The sequence below is a fragment of the Leucoraja erinacea genome, chromosome 23, assembly GCF_028641065.1.
Source record: "Leucoraja erinacea ecotype New England chromosome 23, Leri_hhj_1, whole genome shotgun sequence".
Taxonomy (NCBI): Eukaryota; Metazoa; Chordata; class Chondrichthyes; order Rajiformes; family Rajidae; genus Leucoraja; species Leucoraja erinaceus.
Window position 1 is genome coordinate 27,255,754 of NC_073399.1, and position 17,762 is coordinate 27,273,515.

Below are 17,762 nucleotides of genomic sequence, written 5' to 3' on the forward strand. Positions count from 1 at the left end.
TGTTACTGCTGCTCTTCATGCACGGGCCACTGTGGAAACCGTGAATCTGAGACTCACATTAACTATCGAATGACAACAATGTTCCCTACCCATCATGGCTTGTGTCTCAAACTTTCTCCTTTTATTTTAATTCTCACTCATTTTACCTGGTTCAAAGCTTGCCCCTTTCCTAATGTATTGCTTTCTTCCTCTTTCTACCTCTATCCCTCTCACTCTCACTTTTTCCATCCCTCTCGCTATTCTCTTCCCTGTTTCTATCTCCATTCCTCTTTCACTATCAAATCCCACTTTTCCTATTCCTTTCTTCCCCAGCTATCTCCATCCCTCTCTCAATCCCTCCCTATCTTCTCCCCTCTTTCTGCCTCTATCCCTCCCTCCCAAATCCCTGCCTCGTTATCCTTCTTCCTATACTCCTCTTCCCTCCTTTCTATCTCTATACTTCTCTCACTCTCTTTCTCCACATTCTCATTTCTTTCCCTTCATTCTTAATTTCCCATCCCCCCACTCTCTCTGCTTCTTTTTTATTTCTTTATCTCACCCGCTCACCCCCTTTATATCTTGCCCAGTCATGTTATTTCTTAAACCTTTGCTCTCCCTCGCTATCCCTTGTCAAAGCTGTGTATCTGTTAACGTAGCAGTTTTACATAAAGTATTACATAACTAATGAACACAAGGAGAGAAACATCTTAAATCTCTGAGTCATAAGACTGACGGGCTGTGTCCTCTGGATGCATCATAAGGCTCTGAAGCAAATGTTATTTATGTGATCAAAGACAAATCTCTTTGGTTAATTGATCATTTACAGGCGTGGTAGGAACATTCGGACGGTTCACATTGGTTCACAGTGAAGAAAGCAAATGGCATGTTGGCCTCATAACAAGAGGAGTTGAGTATAGGAGCAAAGAGGTCCCTCTGCAGTTGTACAGAGCCCTAGTGAGACCACACCTGGAGTATTGTGTGCAGTTTTGGTCCCCTAATTTGAGGAAGGACATTCTTGCTATTGAGGGAGTGCAGCGTAGGTTTACAAGGTTAATTCCCGGGATGGCGGGACTGTCATATGCTGAGAGAATGGAGCGGCTGGGCTTGTATTCTCTGGAGTTTAGAAGGATGAGAGGGCATCTTATTGAAACATACAAGATTATTAAATGCTAGAGGCAGGAAACATGTTCCTCAAGTTGGGAGAGTCCAGAACCAGTGTAAGAATAAAGGGTAAGCCATTTGGAACGGAGACGAGGAAACACTTTTTCACACAGAGAGTTGTGAGTCTGGAATTCTCTGCCTCAGAGGGCGGTGGAGGCCGGTTCTCTGGATAATTTCAAGAGCGAGCTTGATAGGACTTAGAGATAGCGGAGTCAGGGGATATGGGGAGAAGGCAGGAATGGGGTACTAATCGGAGATAATCAGCCATGATCACATCGAATGGCGGTGCTGGCTCGAAGGGCTGAATGGCCTACTCCTGTACCTATTGTCTTTTGTCTATTTCTCCCACAGGATGGCTCGGTCATTAACGTGGCCCAGAAGCTAAAGGTGGGAGAAGTGGTCCAGGATGTGGACTCTGACCAGGAAAGTGTGAGAACCATTGGATCGGAGAAACATTATCCTTGGAGAAAGAATTGCAAAGACGTCCTCCCACCACTGGTTCCAGAGTCGGAGAGGTAACATAGAGTAGGCCATTCGGCCCTTCGAGCCTGCACCGCCATTTGATATGATCATGGCTGATCATCCAACTCGGTATCCCATCCCTGCCTTCTCTCCATACCCCCTGATCCCTTTAGCTACAAGGGCCACATCTAACTCCCTCTTAAATATAGCCAATGAACTGGCCTCAACTACCTTCTGTGGCAGAGAATTCCACAGATTCACCACTCTCTGTGTAAAAAATGATTTCCTCATCTCGGTCCTAAAAGGCTTCCCTCTTATCCTTAAACTGTGACCCCTAGTTCTGGACTTCCCCAATATCGGGAATAATCTTCCTGCATCTAGCCTGTCCAACCCCTTAAGAATTTTGTAAGTTTCTATAAGATCCCCCCTCAGTCTTCTGAATTCCAACTGAATTCTAACGTCACATTACACAAGGACTGAGATAGAGTTCGGAGTCCAACAAGCCACGTGTCAAGTGATTTAATTGTCATTTGTATCCACAACTGAAGAATGAAATTCTTACTTGCCGCAGCATTACAGACTCGTTAACGTAACAACACACAGATAAATGTACAATAAATAATTGTACAATAAATTAATAATCAGCAATACTAGGTACCCATAATAGTGCAAAACTGAAATTCATAGTGCAATCAAAATAAAGTCCATATAACATCATAGTTGAGGATGTGGTCCAGTCCCATCACACAGACCAGCCTCTGCACCATCAACTCCATCTACACACCACGCTGCCTCGTGAAAGTAGCCAAAATAATCAAGGACCTTTTTTCCATTCCGGCCATTCCCTCTTCTTCCCTCTCCCATCAGACAAAAAATATAAAAGCTTGAAACCACGTGCTACCAGATTCAGGAACAGCTTCTTCCCTGCTGTTATCAGCGTTCTGAATGGTGCTGCCATAAACTAGGGTGCGGTCCTGGTCTTCAAAACTACCTCATTGTGGATATTGGAAGTTTTTCTCCGTAACAATAAAGCCATAACGCTGTAACACTATATTCTGCACTCTGCTATTTTTCTCTTTCCACCTGCAGTTATACTTGTGCACGGCATGATTGTACTCGGGTATTGTATGATCTAACCGGATAGCAGGCAAACAGAAGCTTTTCACTGTATGTTGGTACATGTGACAATAATAAACCTTTTCCTTATCCACCCTGTGCCATTTTTGAATCTTCAGTGACAGTAACCGTGTGTTTAAAACCAGCCCCCTCGCTCAGCAGAGAAAGAATTCAACGGTAATCACCCCTCCTCCAATCCACTTGAACGGACTGCTAAACCAAGAGGTGAGCACCAGTAAACCCCACAGCCTGCCTACTGTACGTTTAAAATATGTCCATCTCAAATCTATATATGCAGGAAACTATTCAAAGCCACCATAGGTCAAAAGGGCGTTGTTGATGTTAACATGAATTAATACAAAGAGCTGGAGTAACTCAGCGGGACAGGTAACACCTGGTGAACATGGATTCGGGTCGGGAGCCATCTTCAGACTCATGAATAACATGAATTATCTGGGCATTTCCAGGGATTAAACCGTTGCAGTGTCCAAGAATATAAGACCAGCCCTTTTACTCACGTGGGGAGACATGGTGGCGTTGCGGTAGAGTTGTTGCCTCACAGCGCCAGAGACCCGGGTTCGATCCTGACTACAGGTGCTCTCTGTACTGAGTTTGTACGTTCTCCCCGTGACTGCGTGAGTTTTCCACTGGGTGCACCAGTTTCCTCCCACATTACAAAGACGTACAGGTTTGTAGGTTAATTGGCTTCGGTAATGATTGTAACATGTACCTAGTGTATAGTATAGTGCTAGTGTACTGGGGTCGCAGGTCAGCATGGACTCAGTGGGCCGAAGGGCCTGTTTCCACTCTATCTTCAAACTTAAAACTCATATTTTCCTTGTCCACTAATCTTAGCGATGAGAGAGCTATGATCAGTACTATCTTGTTTTCAGATGCTACGCATTGGTTTGACACCCCCAAACAGTTAAATACTAGATTTTTCAATTTTTTTGAAATTTTAATATTACAAGATCAGTCAAGATTAAAAAATGAAGTATCTGGTTGTTAGGTGGTCAGGCCATTAAACAGCTTATAGAACGATGATCACCATAGTCACCAGCATCATAAGTGTACCGGCACCTTTATGTCTACACAACTGCACTGTGTGTGAGTGTGACGTGCGGTCGTTATATAGAGAGACTTGATGTTATCAAGTTTGTTCTCTTGTCTATTTGTTCTGGTGCTGTGAGGCAGCAGCTCTACCAGTGGTACAGCTGCTAGAACCACTGCCTCACAGCACCAGAGATGCAACATCCCAAAGATGTTGGGGTTTGTAGGTTAATTGCCATCTGTCAAAAAAAAAGCCCTAGTGTGTAGAGAGTGAATGAGAAGGTGGGATGACATAGAACTAGTGTGTACAGGTTCGATGGGTGGTGTGGACTTGCACTGTATGACTCTATGACTGTAAAATGCAAGCAGGGAGTAACTGTTCTGTTCCGCATGTTCACCAGGCACACCAGCTTGAGAGTTTGGTGAGTGTGAGTGGGATGAGCAGTGCCAGCAGCCATCTGAACTCATCGCCCGACAGCAGCGAGAACTCTGTGGACCACCAGCAACCCCAGACAGTGTTCCTGAAAGGTAGGGCATCGAAAAAGTATCACAGAGTCATGGAGCTGTACAGACGGAAAACAGACACTTCAGCACATCCTGTCCATGACAACCAAATTGGCATAGTGGGCTAGTCCAATTTGCCTGCATTTGCCGCACATCTCTCTAAACCCTTCCTAAGCACAAACCTGTCCAAGTATCTCTTAAATGCTGTTATAGTACATGCATCAGCTACCTCCTCTGGCAGCTCATTCCATATACTTCACTACTTGCAGCCATTTTAAAATGGACATTTTTAAATGCCAAATAATGGGAATGTCACCTCTAAGTCAGCACGAAAAGAAGCTCTGTGATCCACCCTGTCCATGCCGACCAAGTTGGCATACGGGGCTGGTCCGATTTGCCTGCGTTTGACCAACATCCCTCTAAACCCTTCCTATCCACATATCTGACCAAATGTCTTTTAAAAGTTATAATTGTATCCGTTCCTATAACTTGCTCTGGCAGCTCGTTCCAGATACAGACCACCCTGTGACCCGTTGCAGTACAAGTGAGACAATCGCAGGCAGGGAGTGGAGCAGGGGAGGGGCAACCACATCCTCTCCAGTGGTCCTTCCTCTGGTCTTAGGCAGATAGTTGATTCATATTCACAACACTCTGTTCCTTTCATCAGTTGCAATCCTTGCTGGTGATGCTCGGCGTGCGTCCCCATGGCAAGGCCGATGACCTTGCAGGTGGCAAGGCAAGTTGTTCCCGAGATCCCACCCACCCCGCGCATAGACTCCCTCCCTGACCCAAAGATGGTGCCATCTGAAGGAATATCCAGATTTGATGTCTCTAAATATGATCACCCGGGCATTATAAATGCAGTGTACGTTGCAAGCGATATAAATGAAATGGACTGCCATGAGGGTGGCAATGAAATTAAAGGTTTACATTTAGAGTGCTGTTTTCTAGTCTTTCTAGAACACTTCTAGACCACAAGTTAGCTTTGAAGTTATAACATAGGAGACATGATGACTAAAGTCTCCATGGGTAAGTGAGCAGGTGGGACTAGTGTAGATGAGGTATCTTGGTCGGCATGGGCTGATTGGGCCAAAGGGCCTCTTTTTGTGCTGTGCGACTGAATGACCCTGGCTCCTCCCACATGCAGTACTGTGGTTAAAAACGTGGACCTCTGTCTGTACATAATGTCAAGTATGTGATCAATTGGGCCAGTGCTTCAATGATAATTAGCCTACACCTCTTTGATAAAGGTCTGTAGTGTACAAACACATGAACATTCAGTTGGAAAGATGTTGCCTCCTACAGTGTTTCTGCTCAACTGCAGTTCAGATGTTTGTGTTCAAGTTTCTGGAATTGGAAGCTGCTGACTGAGAGGCAAAAGAAGCAACTGGGCCAGGGACGATGTATAGTTACACCATATACCCACACAACTGGGCCAGAGACGATGTATAGTTACACCATATACCCACACAACTGGGCCAGAGACGATGTATAGTTACACCATATACCCACACAACTGGGCCAGAGATGATGTATACTTACACCATATACCCACACAACGGGCCATAGATGAGGTTGTATACTTACCCAGAGAACTGATTAACAACAGAGGTCTCTTTTTAACAGACCGTAAGCAGATGTTGACGGGCACCAAAAACATTGCGGTGAAGGCAGCACGGCGGCGATCAAAAGCGCTGGAAAAAGACAACAGGCTGCACATTCTGGAACCGATGAAGGAGAAAACAAGTATCTCACTGCACTCAATGAGCGAGACTGAGGAGTCGTGCTATCGGGGCGATCCCGGGCTGTCACTGACACTATACAGGCATCAGCAAGGGCAGGTGATGAAGCACGCGGCCAGTGAGGACAATCTGTCCAGCAGCACTGGCGAGACTGCCAACCATCTCCAGCACCATCGCGGCCACTCCCCCAAGGATTGGCCTCAGTCCTACAAAAAGGAAAACAAAAAGACAAACAAAAGAGAGGAAATCGTAGAAGCCAAAAGGAAGAAACGGCGGTCAAGGTCTTTTGAAGTCAACGGTCAAGGGGTTGGTATTTGGTTTATCAAGGAATGATTTATAATTTAGACAACAAATGCTGGAGTAAGTGATCGGGTCTCCAGCATTTTATGCCTATCTTTGATATAAACCAGCATCTGCAGTTCCTTGTTATTACATTATAATTTACTCATAATTCATATATTTTAATGAATGCTTTTTACTGTGGACATTGTAATTGAAATTAAATGCAATCAGTAGTTGATCACGACCAGACACAGAACTCTGCCCTTTTGCTATGGCAATTCTAATTAATGGTATTAAATGGATGGTGCCAATATATTACTAAACCTGGTTTGAATAAATTGTACCAAACACCTACCTCCTGCCACGCTTTGTTCTGGCCATCCTCTCTTCCAGCTTTCTTCCCTCCCCAACCCACCTCCCCACAATCAGTCTGAAGAAGGGTCCCAACCCAAAACGTCACCTGTCCATGTTCTCCAGGGAGGCTGCCTGACCTGCTCAGTTGCTCCAGCACTTTGTGTCCTTTTTTGTAAACGAGCATCTGCAGTTCCTTGTTTCTACACCTTGCTTTGAATATTTCCTTATTGACCACGTGGGAATGTTTGAATATTATATTGTCATGGTTCGTTTCTTAGAGTAAGCAGACAACAAAATTGTTGAGGGTGAAACCAAAGCAATCTTTAATCAAATCGTCAGATGGGAGTGGGGAGATAACAAAGAGCACACATGTTGCTTAGTGCCTCCATATAACCATATAACCATATAACAATTACAGCACGGAAACAGGCCATCTCGACCCTTCTAGTCCATGCCGAACACATAATCTCCCCTAGTCCCATATACCTGCGCTCAGACCATAAATAACCCTCCATTCCCTTCCCATCCATATAACTATCCAATTTATTTTTAAACGATAAAAACGAACCTGCCTCCACCACCTTCACTGGAAGCTCATTCCACACAGCTACCACTCCCTGAGTAAAGAAGTTCCCCCTCATGTTACCCCTAAACTTCAGTCCCTTAATTCTCAAGTCATGTCCCCTTGTTTGAATCTTCCCTACTCTCAGTGGGAAAATGCACACTGAATGGACACTGGTTGAGCAACGTTTTTTGTTTCCTCTGGGTATGTGAATACTCAGGAAATGACAATAAAGATATACAATACAATACAATACAATAAAAGCTTTTCCACGTCAACTCCCCCCTTAACCTTCTGCGCTCCAAAGAATAAAGCCCTAACTTGTTCAACCTTTCTCTGTAACTTAGTTGCTGAAACCCAGGCAACATTCTAGTAAATCTCCTCTGTACTCTCTCTATTTTGTTGACATCCTTCCTACAATTAGGGGACCAAAATTGTACACCATACTCCAGAATTGGCCTCACCAATGCCTTGTACATCTGCATACTTACTAATCCAATTTACCACACCATCATCCAGATCATTGATGTACATGACAAACAACAGTGGACCCAACACAGATCCCTGTGGCACCCCACTCGTCACTGGCCTCCAACCTGACAAACAACCATCCACCATTACTCTCTGGCATCTCCCATTCAGCCACTGTTGAATCCATCTTGCTACTCCACCATTAATACCCAACCATTGAACCTTCTTACCCAACCTTCCATGAGGAACCTTGTCAAAGGCCTTACTGAAGTCCATATACACAACATCCACTGCTTTACCCTCATCAATTTCCCGAGTAACATCTTCAAAAAATTCAAGAAGATTAGTTAAACATGACCTTCCAGGCACAAATCCATGTTGACTGTTCCGAATCAGACCCTGTTTATCCAGATGCTTATATATATTATCTCTAAGTATTCTTTCCATTAATTTGCCCACAACTGACGTCAAACTAACAGGTCTATAATTGCTAGGTTTACTCTTAGACCCCTTTTTAAACAATGGAACAACATGCGCAGTACGCCAATCCTCCGGCACTATTCCCGTTTCTAATGACATTTGAAATATTTCTGCCACAGCCCCTGCTATTTCTACACTAACTTCCCTCAATGTCCTAGGGAATATCCTGTCCGGACCTGGAGACTTATCCACTTTTATATTTCTCAAAAGTATCAGTACTTCCTCTTCTTTGATCCTCATAGTTTCCATAGCTACTCTACTTGTTTCCCTTACCTCACATAATTCAATATCCTTCTCCTTGGTGAATACCGAAGAAAAGAAACTGTTCAATATCTCCCCCATCTCTTTTGGCTCTGCAGATAGTTGTCCACTCTGACTCTCTAATGGACCAAATTTATCCCTCGTTATCCTTTTGCTATTAATATAGCGGTAGAAACCCTTCGGATTTACTTTTACCTTACTTGCCAAAGCAACCTCATATCTTCTTTTAGTTTTTCTAATTTCTTTCTTAAGATTCTTTTTACATTCTTTATACTCCTCAAGCACCTCATTTACTCCATGCTGCCTATAATTATTGTAGATCTCCCTCTTTTTTCCGAACCAAGTGTCCAATTTCCCTTGAAAACCATGGCTCTTTACAATTTTTACGATTTCCTTTCAACCGAACAGGGACATAAAGATTCTGTACTCTTAAAATTTCACCTTTAAATGTAGTGCTCCACTCAAAGAACAAAGAGAAAAGTTAGTGTAGTTATACATTTTCTTATCAATAAAACACACCTTCTAAATCTGAGTGAAAGATCCGTAGCCAAAGGGAAACAAGGGAGGCTGGACCCATATATTTGCAATGTCAGCCTTATTCTCAAATCTTGGCACAGCTTCAGTAGGGCTGCCCATTCCGGATCGACAACGAATGCCATTTTGTTTTCAAATGACTTCCATCTTGTTTCTCGAATGAGCATCCGCCACTACTGCCTTGTCTTTAGCTAGAACAGGCAGTTCAGATATTATATCAAATATGGTGCTATGTGCAGACAATACATCTCTATGTTAATACATTGTTTCAATGATTAGTATAAACCAAGCTTTTAAGGTTTTCCCAGACTTATTCTGCTGGGAAAATTCTTTTTTAAACTTGTCTGCTTTCAGTTGTTCAGCAAACTCCATTTATAATTTACAAACAAAACTTGAGCAAATTAAACTCTTTCAATATGATCATGGATTGTGTGGTAAATTGGAAAAATCTTGCAGAAATTACTTTTCAAAGCCAGCACCAAGGATTCTGAGCACAAAAGGACACTGAGCTGTCATGTCTGCATCAGTGCACACCAACTTCAGTACTTGTAAGTGTTAGAAATGTAGATCTTACATAAATCACCACTTTACAAATGTCTCTACATGGAGTTTATTTCAACAATCTTCATGAAGAAAGCTGCTTGGAGCTAGGGGTTTTTTTTCCGGTATAATCCTGAGCTGTAAATATATTTTCTCCTTTTGGTTTCTCATCAACCAGGACCTTGGTTTGAAAATTATACTAAAGGGGCTGTCCCACTGCGGCGACCTAATCTGCCAGTTTGGACGAGTTTTCCCTCGACTCAAACTCGCAGCATGGTTGACACGTGGTCCTAGGAGGTCCTATGAGGTCACTGGAATTCCCCTTCATGCTCGAGGGAAGTTCCCGAATACCCACGGCCTCAGCTAGGTCACGGGAAATTTTTCAGCGTGCTGAAAAATTTTCCGCGAGTAAAATTTGGTCGGCATGGTTCTTTTTAACTCGTAGTGCAGTGGAGTGGGGTCGCTATGTAGTTACAGGCAGTCGAGGGCAGCTGTAGGCAATCTCGTTCGCTGACCGGACATTTTGGTTGGCACATTGGAGTTTTCAGGACCAAGGAAAACGGACCGGTGGGTAAAATGCCCGCTAAACGTTACTACACTTTTTAAAAGTGTCTCCACTCCTTCTCCCCCCCTTCTCCCCTCCTTCTCCCCTGTGTGTATGTGCGATCGATTGATCCAGCTCGTGGTTTCAACGCTGACGGTCGATCCAGCTCGAGGTTTTCCAGGCGAGTGCCCTCGAGCTTGAAGGTCGAAGACAGTCTTCGTAACTCACGGTTTAGGTCGCCCAAGTGAGACAGCCCCTTAAGGCTGGAACAAATCACTCTGCCTCACTCAGACAACAGCAAACTGATGAAACAAAGAACTGCAGATGCTGGTTACAAAAAAGAACAAAATGCTGGAGTAATTCAGTGGGTCAGGCAGCATCTATGGGGAACATGGACAGGTGATATTTTGGGTCAGGACCTTTCTTCAGATGTATCAGAAGAAGAGTCTTGGCCCAAAACCTTATCTATCCATGTTCTCCAGAGATACTGCCTGATCCGCTGAGATTCTCAGATGCAAATTGATGTAATGTTTGGTTTCTACAACCTAAATCTCATAGCAAGAGGCCAGCACAGTGGAACAGTTGGTAGAGCTGCTGCCTCACAGCGTCAGAGATCCGGGTTCATCCCAACCGCGGGAGCTGTCCGTGTGGAGTTAGCACATTATCCATGTGACTGCGTGACATTCTTCCGGGTACTCCGGTTTCCTCCCATGTCCCAAAGATGTGCGGGTTTGTAAGTTAATGGACCTCTATAAAATGTCCCTAGTGTGTAGGGAGTGGATGAGAAAGTAGGATAACTAATGTGAATGGGTGATCGATGGTCAGTGTGGACTCGATGTGTCCAAGGGCCTGTTTCTATGCTATATTTTTAATGCACCAGTCATAGCTTGCTCTACACCTTGTTATGTACTTTATACCCTGTTTTGATTCAGTTCCACCATTTTCTGCATGTTCCCAGTTACCCAACTTGAAGAACATCTCATCTCGATTCCAACCGTTGGAGAGTATTTCGGATAATAGATTTAATGTCAATGGCCAATCTCAGTTCCGGATGCATGGCAAAGCAACGCACGTGCCTGGGAAGGTGAAATTCCCAATCAGCCATTATGCAGGTATGTGGGGTCATCACTAACATCGATCGCCCAGTGCTGACACTCTCTCCTGTCAGGGGCAGGGTGTGCCAGCTGCTCAGAGGAAGAGGTTCACCGACCTACTCAACGTCTCTTTGAGGGAGTGCAATGTCCCCATTGACATCTTTGAATCTCTGGTCAAAAAGCAGCGTGGTGATGGTGTTGAGAAGCTCAAGGCCACATCAGGGACGGGCAGTGGTGGCAGGTGTGGACTCCCTCACCGACCATCACCTGCCCCACCTACACCTCACATCCCTCTCATCCAGAGATGAAGGAAGTCTTCCTTGATCTCGAGGGACTGCTTAAGACTTGTAAGGTTCACCCTTGACTTTCTTGATTCATTCATGTTTTGGGGATCTTGTGAATTGACTGATGTAGACTACATTTTCATGTCATTCTGCACATTTTCTGCTGTGCTGGTGATGCGGAAGAGCATGATCACATGGCCAGATCGCACAACTAGCCGGTTATTTGAGGGGTAACTCAATGTTGTTCGATTAAATTTGAAACGGGATTGAAAAGTGTAATTACTTAAAGCTTTGAATATCATCAGAGGCCTGAAGAGTATTTAAATGTCATATGTACCAACAACGGAACAATGATAAGTGGTCTTCCAATAGCTTAGTGCGGTGATATATTTTGTTTACATACAACATATCACACTGAGAGTGAGAGAAAGAGAGAGAGACCACTACTTTGTGCTGACTATCACACAGTTAGAACTGGTTCTACCAGTAAAGTGCTGTTGCTCCTGTGCTCCACACTCAGTATTGCATGTTATACTCTTAGAGCTGGCACAGTGGGGAGAACCCACTGAGTGCCAGATTCCAGCATCCGATCCTGACCTCGGCTGCTCTGTGTGTGGTTTGCACGTTCTCCCTGTGACCGCATGGGATTCCTCCGGGTGCTCTGGCTTCCTCCCTTGTCCCAAAGGTTAATTGTCCCTCTGTAAATGACCCTAGTAGTGGGTAGGGAGTGTATGAGAAAGTGGAATAATAGAACCAATGTGGTAAGCGATGGCTGGAGGATTTGTTTCCAAACTGTGTCTCTAAACTCGAAACAAAGATGTATTTATGTAATACATTCAATACCCCTTCAAGCCCTTGTTCTGTCATCTATGAAAGTATTTGCGATCTGTTGCAGTTTGATCAAGTTCCCACAAACAGTAAAACAATATTGACAGAAAATCTGTTTCCCGTGCTATAGGAAAGGGATCCATATTGCCATAGACGTTGGAGATAATTCCTCATTATATAAACCCACATTGAGGTCACTCTTGCAAAGAGGCTGCCTTGTTTCCTTATTGACTCGGGTCAGTAGACATGGCCAGATCTCGGTGGAATCAAACCAAGGTGCTCCCATATTGGCTTCCAGGTTCCACACTCTAATTCAAACAGCAGCAAAATTATCCTCATCAATTCTTGTCCTTTTTTTAAAACTTCAGCCAAGTTCCATGTTAGAAGTCTGAAGAAGGATCCCGACCCATAATGTCACCTATCCACGTTCTCCAGAAATGCTGCCTGACCCGCTGAGTTACTCCAGCACTTTGTGTCTATCTTTTGTATAAACCAGCATATACAGTTCCATGATTCGACCAAATGTTAGTGGTCTTCCAACAGCAAACTTATTGCGGGTGATATATTTTGTTTACTTTTTGTTTAAAATCTGCATATATTTTGTACAAAGAAATGGAAAAAAAGATATATAATTGTTGTGTCTCCACCTGTGTGTGCAGGTGAGAGCGAGCTGCAGATGTTGGAGGTGGTTAGTACACCGCCCAGCACCATCTACCAGAGAAACTGCACTGGGAGAGGGTTGGTTGTACAGAAGAAGGTCCGAGGTGAGAGCACGGTGATCAAGTGGTGTGTGAAGAGATGCAATCTCATAGTGCATTTTTTTGTTTAGGAAAGTGACCATTTAATCAACTTGCATTGATGACTACAATTGGGCTTGCGTCTTGACTTGAATGTACATTACAGCATAAAATTGATGTAGCGGTGTGGTTGCACTTAAGAATTTTTAAGTGGTTAGCAATTCCATAGCTGCATTGGTGGCAGCCTCTGGTATGGCCTAGCGAGACAGTATAATCCTAATGAGGGAAATTATGGTCATATAGAGATCCAAGGAACTAGATGCTGGAATCTTGAGTAAAACACAAAGTGCTGATGTAACTCGGTGGGTCAGGCATCATCTCTGGAGGACATGGATAGGTGACGTTAGAGTCAGGACCCTTCTTCAGACATCATACATTGGAAAAGCAACAAGGCTAGAATCCTGAGCAAAGAACAATGTGTGGGAAGAACCCAGTGCGTCAGGCAACATCTGTGGAGGGAATGGACATGCTGAACAAGGTTCCCAATCCAAAATGTCATCTGTCCATTGGCTTCACCGACACTGGCTGACCCGCTGAGGTCCTCCAAGAGGAGATGCATAGCAGGTGGCTCTGAATCACGACGTCTAAAGCTCTAAATTATGTCAACAATTTGATTCCGGCAGTACAAATTTCTCACATTTATAAGGGATTCTAAGGTGGTATCCATGAGACAGCTAGATTTATGCAGCAGTCCGAGCATGAGCAGTCTGGTAGATAAATGTGTGGGTGACTGAACAGTCCCTACCCTTCATGATTGCCGTTTCAATAGCTGCGGTGACATAGAAAGAAACCTTGGCAAATAAACATGATTTTTAATATTAATATTTGACATTAAATAATTTTGCTTGTGTTATTTGGAGGAGAAGAAATTTCGAAGTAAATTAGTTGGAGGTTTATGTGATTAAAATATGCATTTTAAGGAAAACGTTCAGAGTGGTGACTCAAATATTAGCACGAGCAAATGTGAAATAAAGATTAAGAAACTGGGATCAGGAAAGGAAACTAAACTGAACGTTCTCATTAAGGGTGTTGAGGTTGACACTGCAAAAGGATTCCAGTCACAAATTACATGATATAAAATGATAGGCCCACACAGCACGTAAATAGGCCCTTCAGTTTTGATTGTGATTATAGGTGCTGTCTGTACGGAGTTTGCACATTCTCCCTGCTTCAGGTTTCATCCCGCAATTCAAAGACGTGCGGGTTTGTAGGTTAATTGGCTTCTGTAAATTGCCCCTATTGTGTAAGATGCAAAACTAGGATAACATGGAACTAGTGTACAGGTCAGGTGATTGTTGGTCGGCGCAGACTCAGTGGGCAAAAGGGCCTGTTTCCATGCTGTATCTCTAAATTAAAAACCTAAATATACTCTTGTCCCACCTATCCACATTTGGCCCACATCGCTCTAAACCTCTCATGTCCAAACGTCTTTTAAATATTCTTATAGTATCTGCCTCAACTACCTCCTCTGCCAACTTGTTCCATATACGCACCGCCATCTTCTGAAAACGTTGCCCCTGAGGTTCAGAGAGGGGTGGGTGCCTGGAACACTGTCAGGGATGGCGGTGAAGGCAGATACAATACAGATGCTCCCCAATTTACGATGCTTCAACTTACGATATTTCGACTTTATGATGGCGCAAACGCTCGGCAACAGCAGTGAGCCGACGTCACGTGTGGTCACGTGATAACAATGTATTAAATGCGTTTTCGACTTGCGATATTTTCGGTTTAAGATGGGTTGTTCAGAACGTAACTGCATCGTAGGTCAAGGAGCAGCTGTAGTGACATTTAAAAGCCTTTTAATAGGCACATGGATATGTGGGGAATGGAGGGATGTGGATCACATGCAGACAAAGGAGATTAGTTTGTTAAAGAAGGAACTGCAGGTGCTGGAAAAATCGAAGGTAGACAAAAATGCTGGAGAAACTCAGCTTCCTTTCCTCTTCCCACCCCCCACCCCCACATCGGTCTGAAGAAAGGTCTCGACCCCAAAACGTCACCTATTCCTTCGCTCCATGGATGCTGCCTCCCCTGCTGAGTTTCTCCAGCATTTTTGTCTACTTTTAGTTTAACATGGCCTCATGTTCAGCACCGGCATTGAGGGCTGAAGGGCCTGTTGCTGCGCTATTCTATGGTCCATGAAAAATTCTGAATGAATTTCCTCACTTTCAACAAATTCTGCCATCTTGAGATCACCCTTTCCCAATGGCCACTTTACTGCAACATCTTGTTCATTCCACAGCGCTCAATGTTAAATAACCTATTTCCAAATTGGATCCTCAACATTCTGATCCTGAAATCCATCTAGTGGCACTAATTTGATTTGTCCAATTAATATTTAAAGTCCCCTCTAATTACTCACGCAGCCATTGTACACGTATCTCTAATTTACTGGTTGAAGCTGTTTTCTACAACTAATCAGACCAACTCTGGCAACAACTCCCACCAATACTTTATAGATTCCCTCAATCCATCTCCTCCATGCTGACTGAGATGCCATCTAAAGCAATTCCGTTTGTCTGCTTTTGGCCCATTGCCCTCTAAACCTTTCCTATGCATGTACCTGTCCAAATATCATTTAAATGTTAGACACAAAATGCTGGAGTAACTTAGCGAGTCAGGCAGCATCTCTAGAGAAAAGCAACAGGTGGTGTTTCGGTCAAAACCCTTCTTCAGACCCTATCTATTCCTTTTATCCAGAGATGCTGCCTGACCCGCTGAATTACTCTAGCAATTTATGTCTATCTTCGGTGTAAACTAGTATCTGCAGTTCCTTCCTACATGTTTTTAAAATGTTGTTATTGTACCTGCCTATTGTACCTAACTATCTCATCTTGCAGCTCATTCCATGTACCCGCCATGCTCTGTGCAGAAAAAGTTGTCTCTCAGGTTCCTATTAAATCTTTCCGCAAGCCTTCCAGATACTTGGGTCAACAGATCCATGGTCCTGCCCATGGTCTGATTCTTCTGAGAGGGGACTCCCTCCTCTATTAAGAACTAATCTGATCTGGGTATTGGCGTGTTGTCTCCACTGTCTTCCACAATATCTGGTGTTGGTATAACGTAAGATTCAACCCCTCATGAGGGCAGGTCTTTGGCATGTTGCAGTGGATATGCATCCTCCATTAGTCTTTGTGTACCTCATTACACTTCTGCTGCCTTCCTGTTCTGTTGATAATATTTACGTATTCATCTGTGAATCGCAATCTGAGAGGCATTCGCTCAATATTACCTGTAAATATGGAACAGGATTTTTTTTTAAATTTAAACATCGCTGAAGTTAATATCCATATATTTTGTTTTCATTACAGGTCCAAATAACACAGCGCCAGATGCAGCCAGCTCAACCTCAGTGTTCCATCAGGCTGGGAACTTCAAGAAGCCCGTCAGACGTAATCCTCAGCCACATTTTAACTACACCGTGACAAATGGAAAGAATGACGTCAGATGTAAGAGACACTAACTGAGTGAAAGACAAGACTTTAATGTGAATCATGCTAAAGACTTAGAGGAAGTTCATGGTTTCTTGCTGGAAGAAAGCAAAAAAAAAACATATCTTCCACGGATGGAAAAGATAAAACTGCACCGAAAAAGGAACAGAAAACTGTAAAACATTACAAATTTGCAAATGCATAAGATCTCTTTTTTAACTGTTAACATATTATGTTTGTCTCGATCGGTGGATAGGCCTGATTTTGTTATAAATGTATCTTGACAAACGGGATTGTTCTGTGTTTTGCTTTTGTCGAAGGAATACCAAGCTTGGCATTGTTTGTCCATTACCTAGTTCTAAAGAAAGCTTGGTGCCAAATGCTCACAGTTATTGGACTCAACTAGTTCCCTCTGGGTCTTGCATTAGACAGGGTGCAAATGATTCTTTATTCTTTGGTAATATAATAGTTGAAAATCTGCTCATGACATGCATTGGCTTAAAACGATGCACAGAGTGAACTAAATGTTTCATTCTTTTTTATTTAAGCAGGCTTTGTGAATATATGAATGTTCTCTATTAAAACCAAGGCAGAGTGGATGCCTTATTCATACTCCACTTCTGTCAAGGACTCGGACCAGACAACACACAGGTCCAAGAATGTTCATTGTATTTTGTATTAAAACCGTAAGCATATTAATTGTTCTCCCTCAGCAGCAGATACATGTCATTTGTGCATCAGACACATTAGGCCTTGATTGAAGATAAATTAAGGTTTATCTTAGAGGTCCACTTTTGATCAAGTTTATAACAATTGATTTCAAGTCATCTTGTGATGCTGAAGAAATTGTTAAATTGTTGTAGTTTTAATTTAGCTCTTAGTTCCTGCACATTATCATAAGCCTTTAATTAGCTGGGACAATGTGGTAATCTTTATCACAAAATTACAGAACCTATTGGCAATATTGCTTAGTTTTAGTCAGCTACAAAAGTTTTGTCAAGTGGAGCAAGTTAGTCTGTGCCATTTTTATATGTGTGTTTTTATTACATTGAGAAGCAACTGACCAACCCAACTCACAGAAGGAAGAATTATGGGCTCAATCTTACAAGCTAATAAATTCACCTTTACAGGGAAAGGCATATTAAATTACCAGTGGCGTTTGTGTTAGTGCGTGCAGCAGCAAAATACTGGTGTGCGTGATCCCGGGGAGTTTATTGCAATGTGGCACTGCTAGCCTGTTGAATGAGCAAAGGCGAATGGCCAACAATGATTCCACCATTGCA

The 17,762-nt window shown here is 43.3% G+C and overlaps 1 protein-coding gene across 2 annotated transcripts in view; it reads left to right on the forward strand.

Annotated features, from left to right (window-relative positions):
• kif19 (kinesin family member 19) overlaps positions 1-16,652 on the forward strand; it is a 129,810-nt gene extending 113,158 nt beyond the window's left edge. The window contains exons 15-21 of one of the 2 annotated variants that reach the window (XM_055654155.1): positions 1,492-1,655; positions 2,838-2,943; positions 4,170-4,296; positions 5,899-6,320; positions 11,001-11,154; positions 12,908-13,012; positions 16,360-16,652. In XM_055654155.1, coding sequence (XP_055510130.1) covers positions 1,492-1,655; positions 2,838-2,943; positions 4,170-4,296; positions 5,899-6,320; positions 11,001-11,154; positions 12,908-13,012; positions 16,360-16,511 — 1,230 coding nt within the window. In that variant the 3' untranslated portion in view covers positions 16,512-16,652. The remainder of the gene's footprint in view (positions 1-1,491; positions 1,656-2,837; positions 2,944-4,169; positions 4,297-5,898; positions 6,321-11,000; positions 11,155-12,907; positions 13,013-16,359) is intronic. The other variant, XM_055654156.1, reaches the window with a different exon arrangement.
• Positions 16,653-17,762: the final 1,110 nt, after the last annotated feature.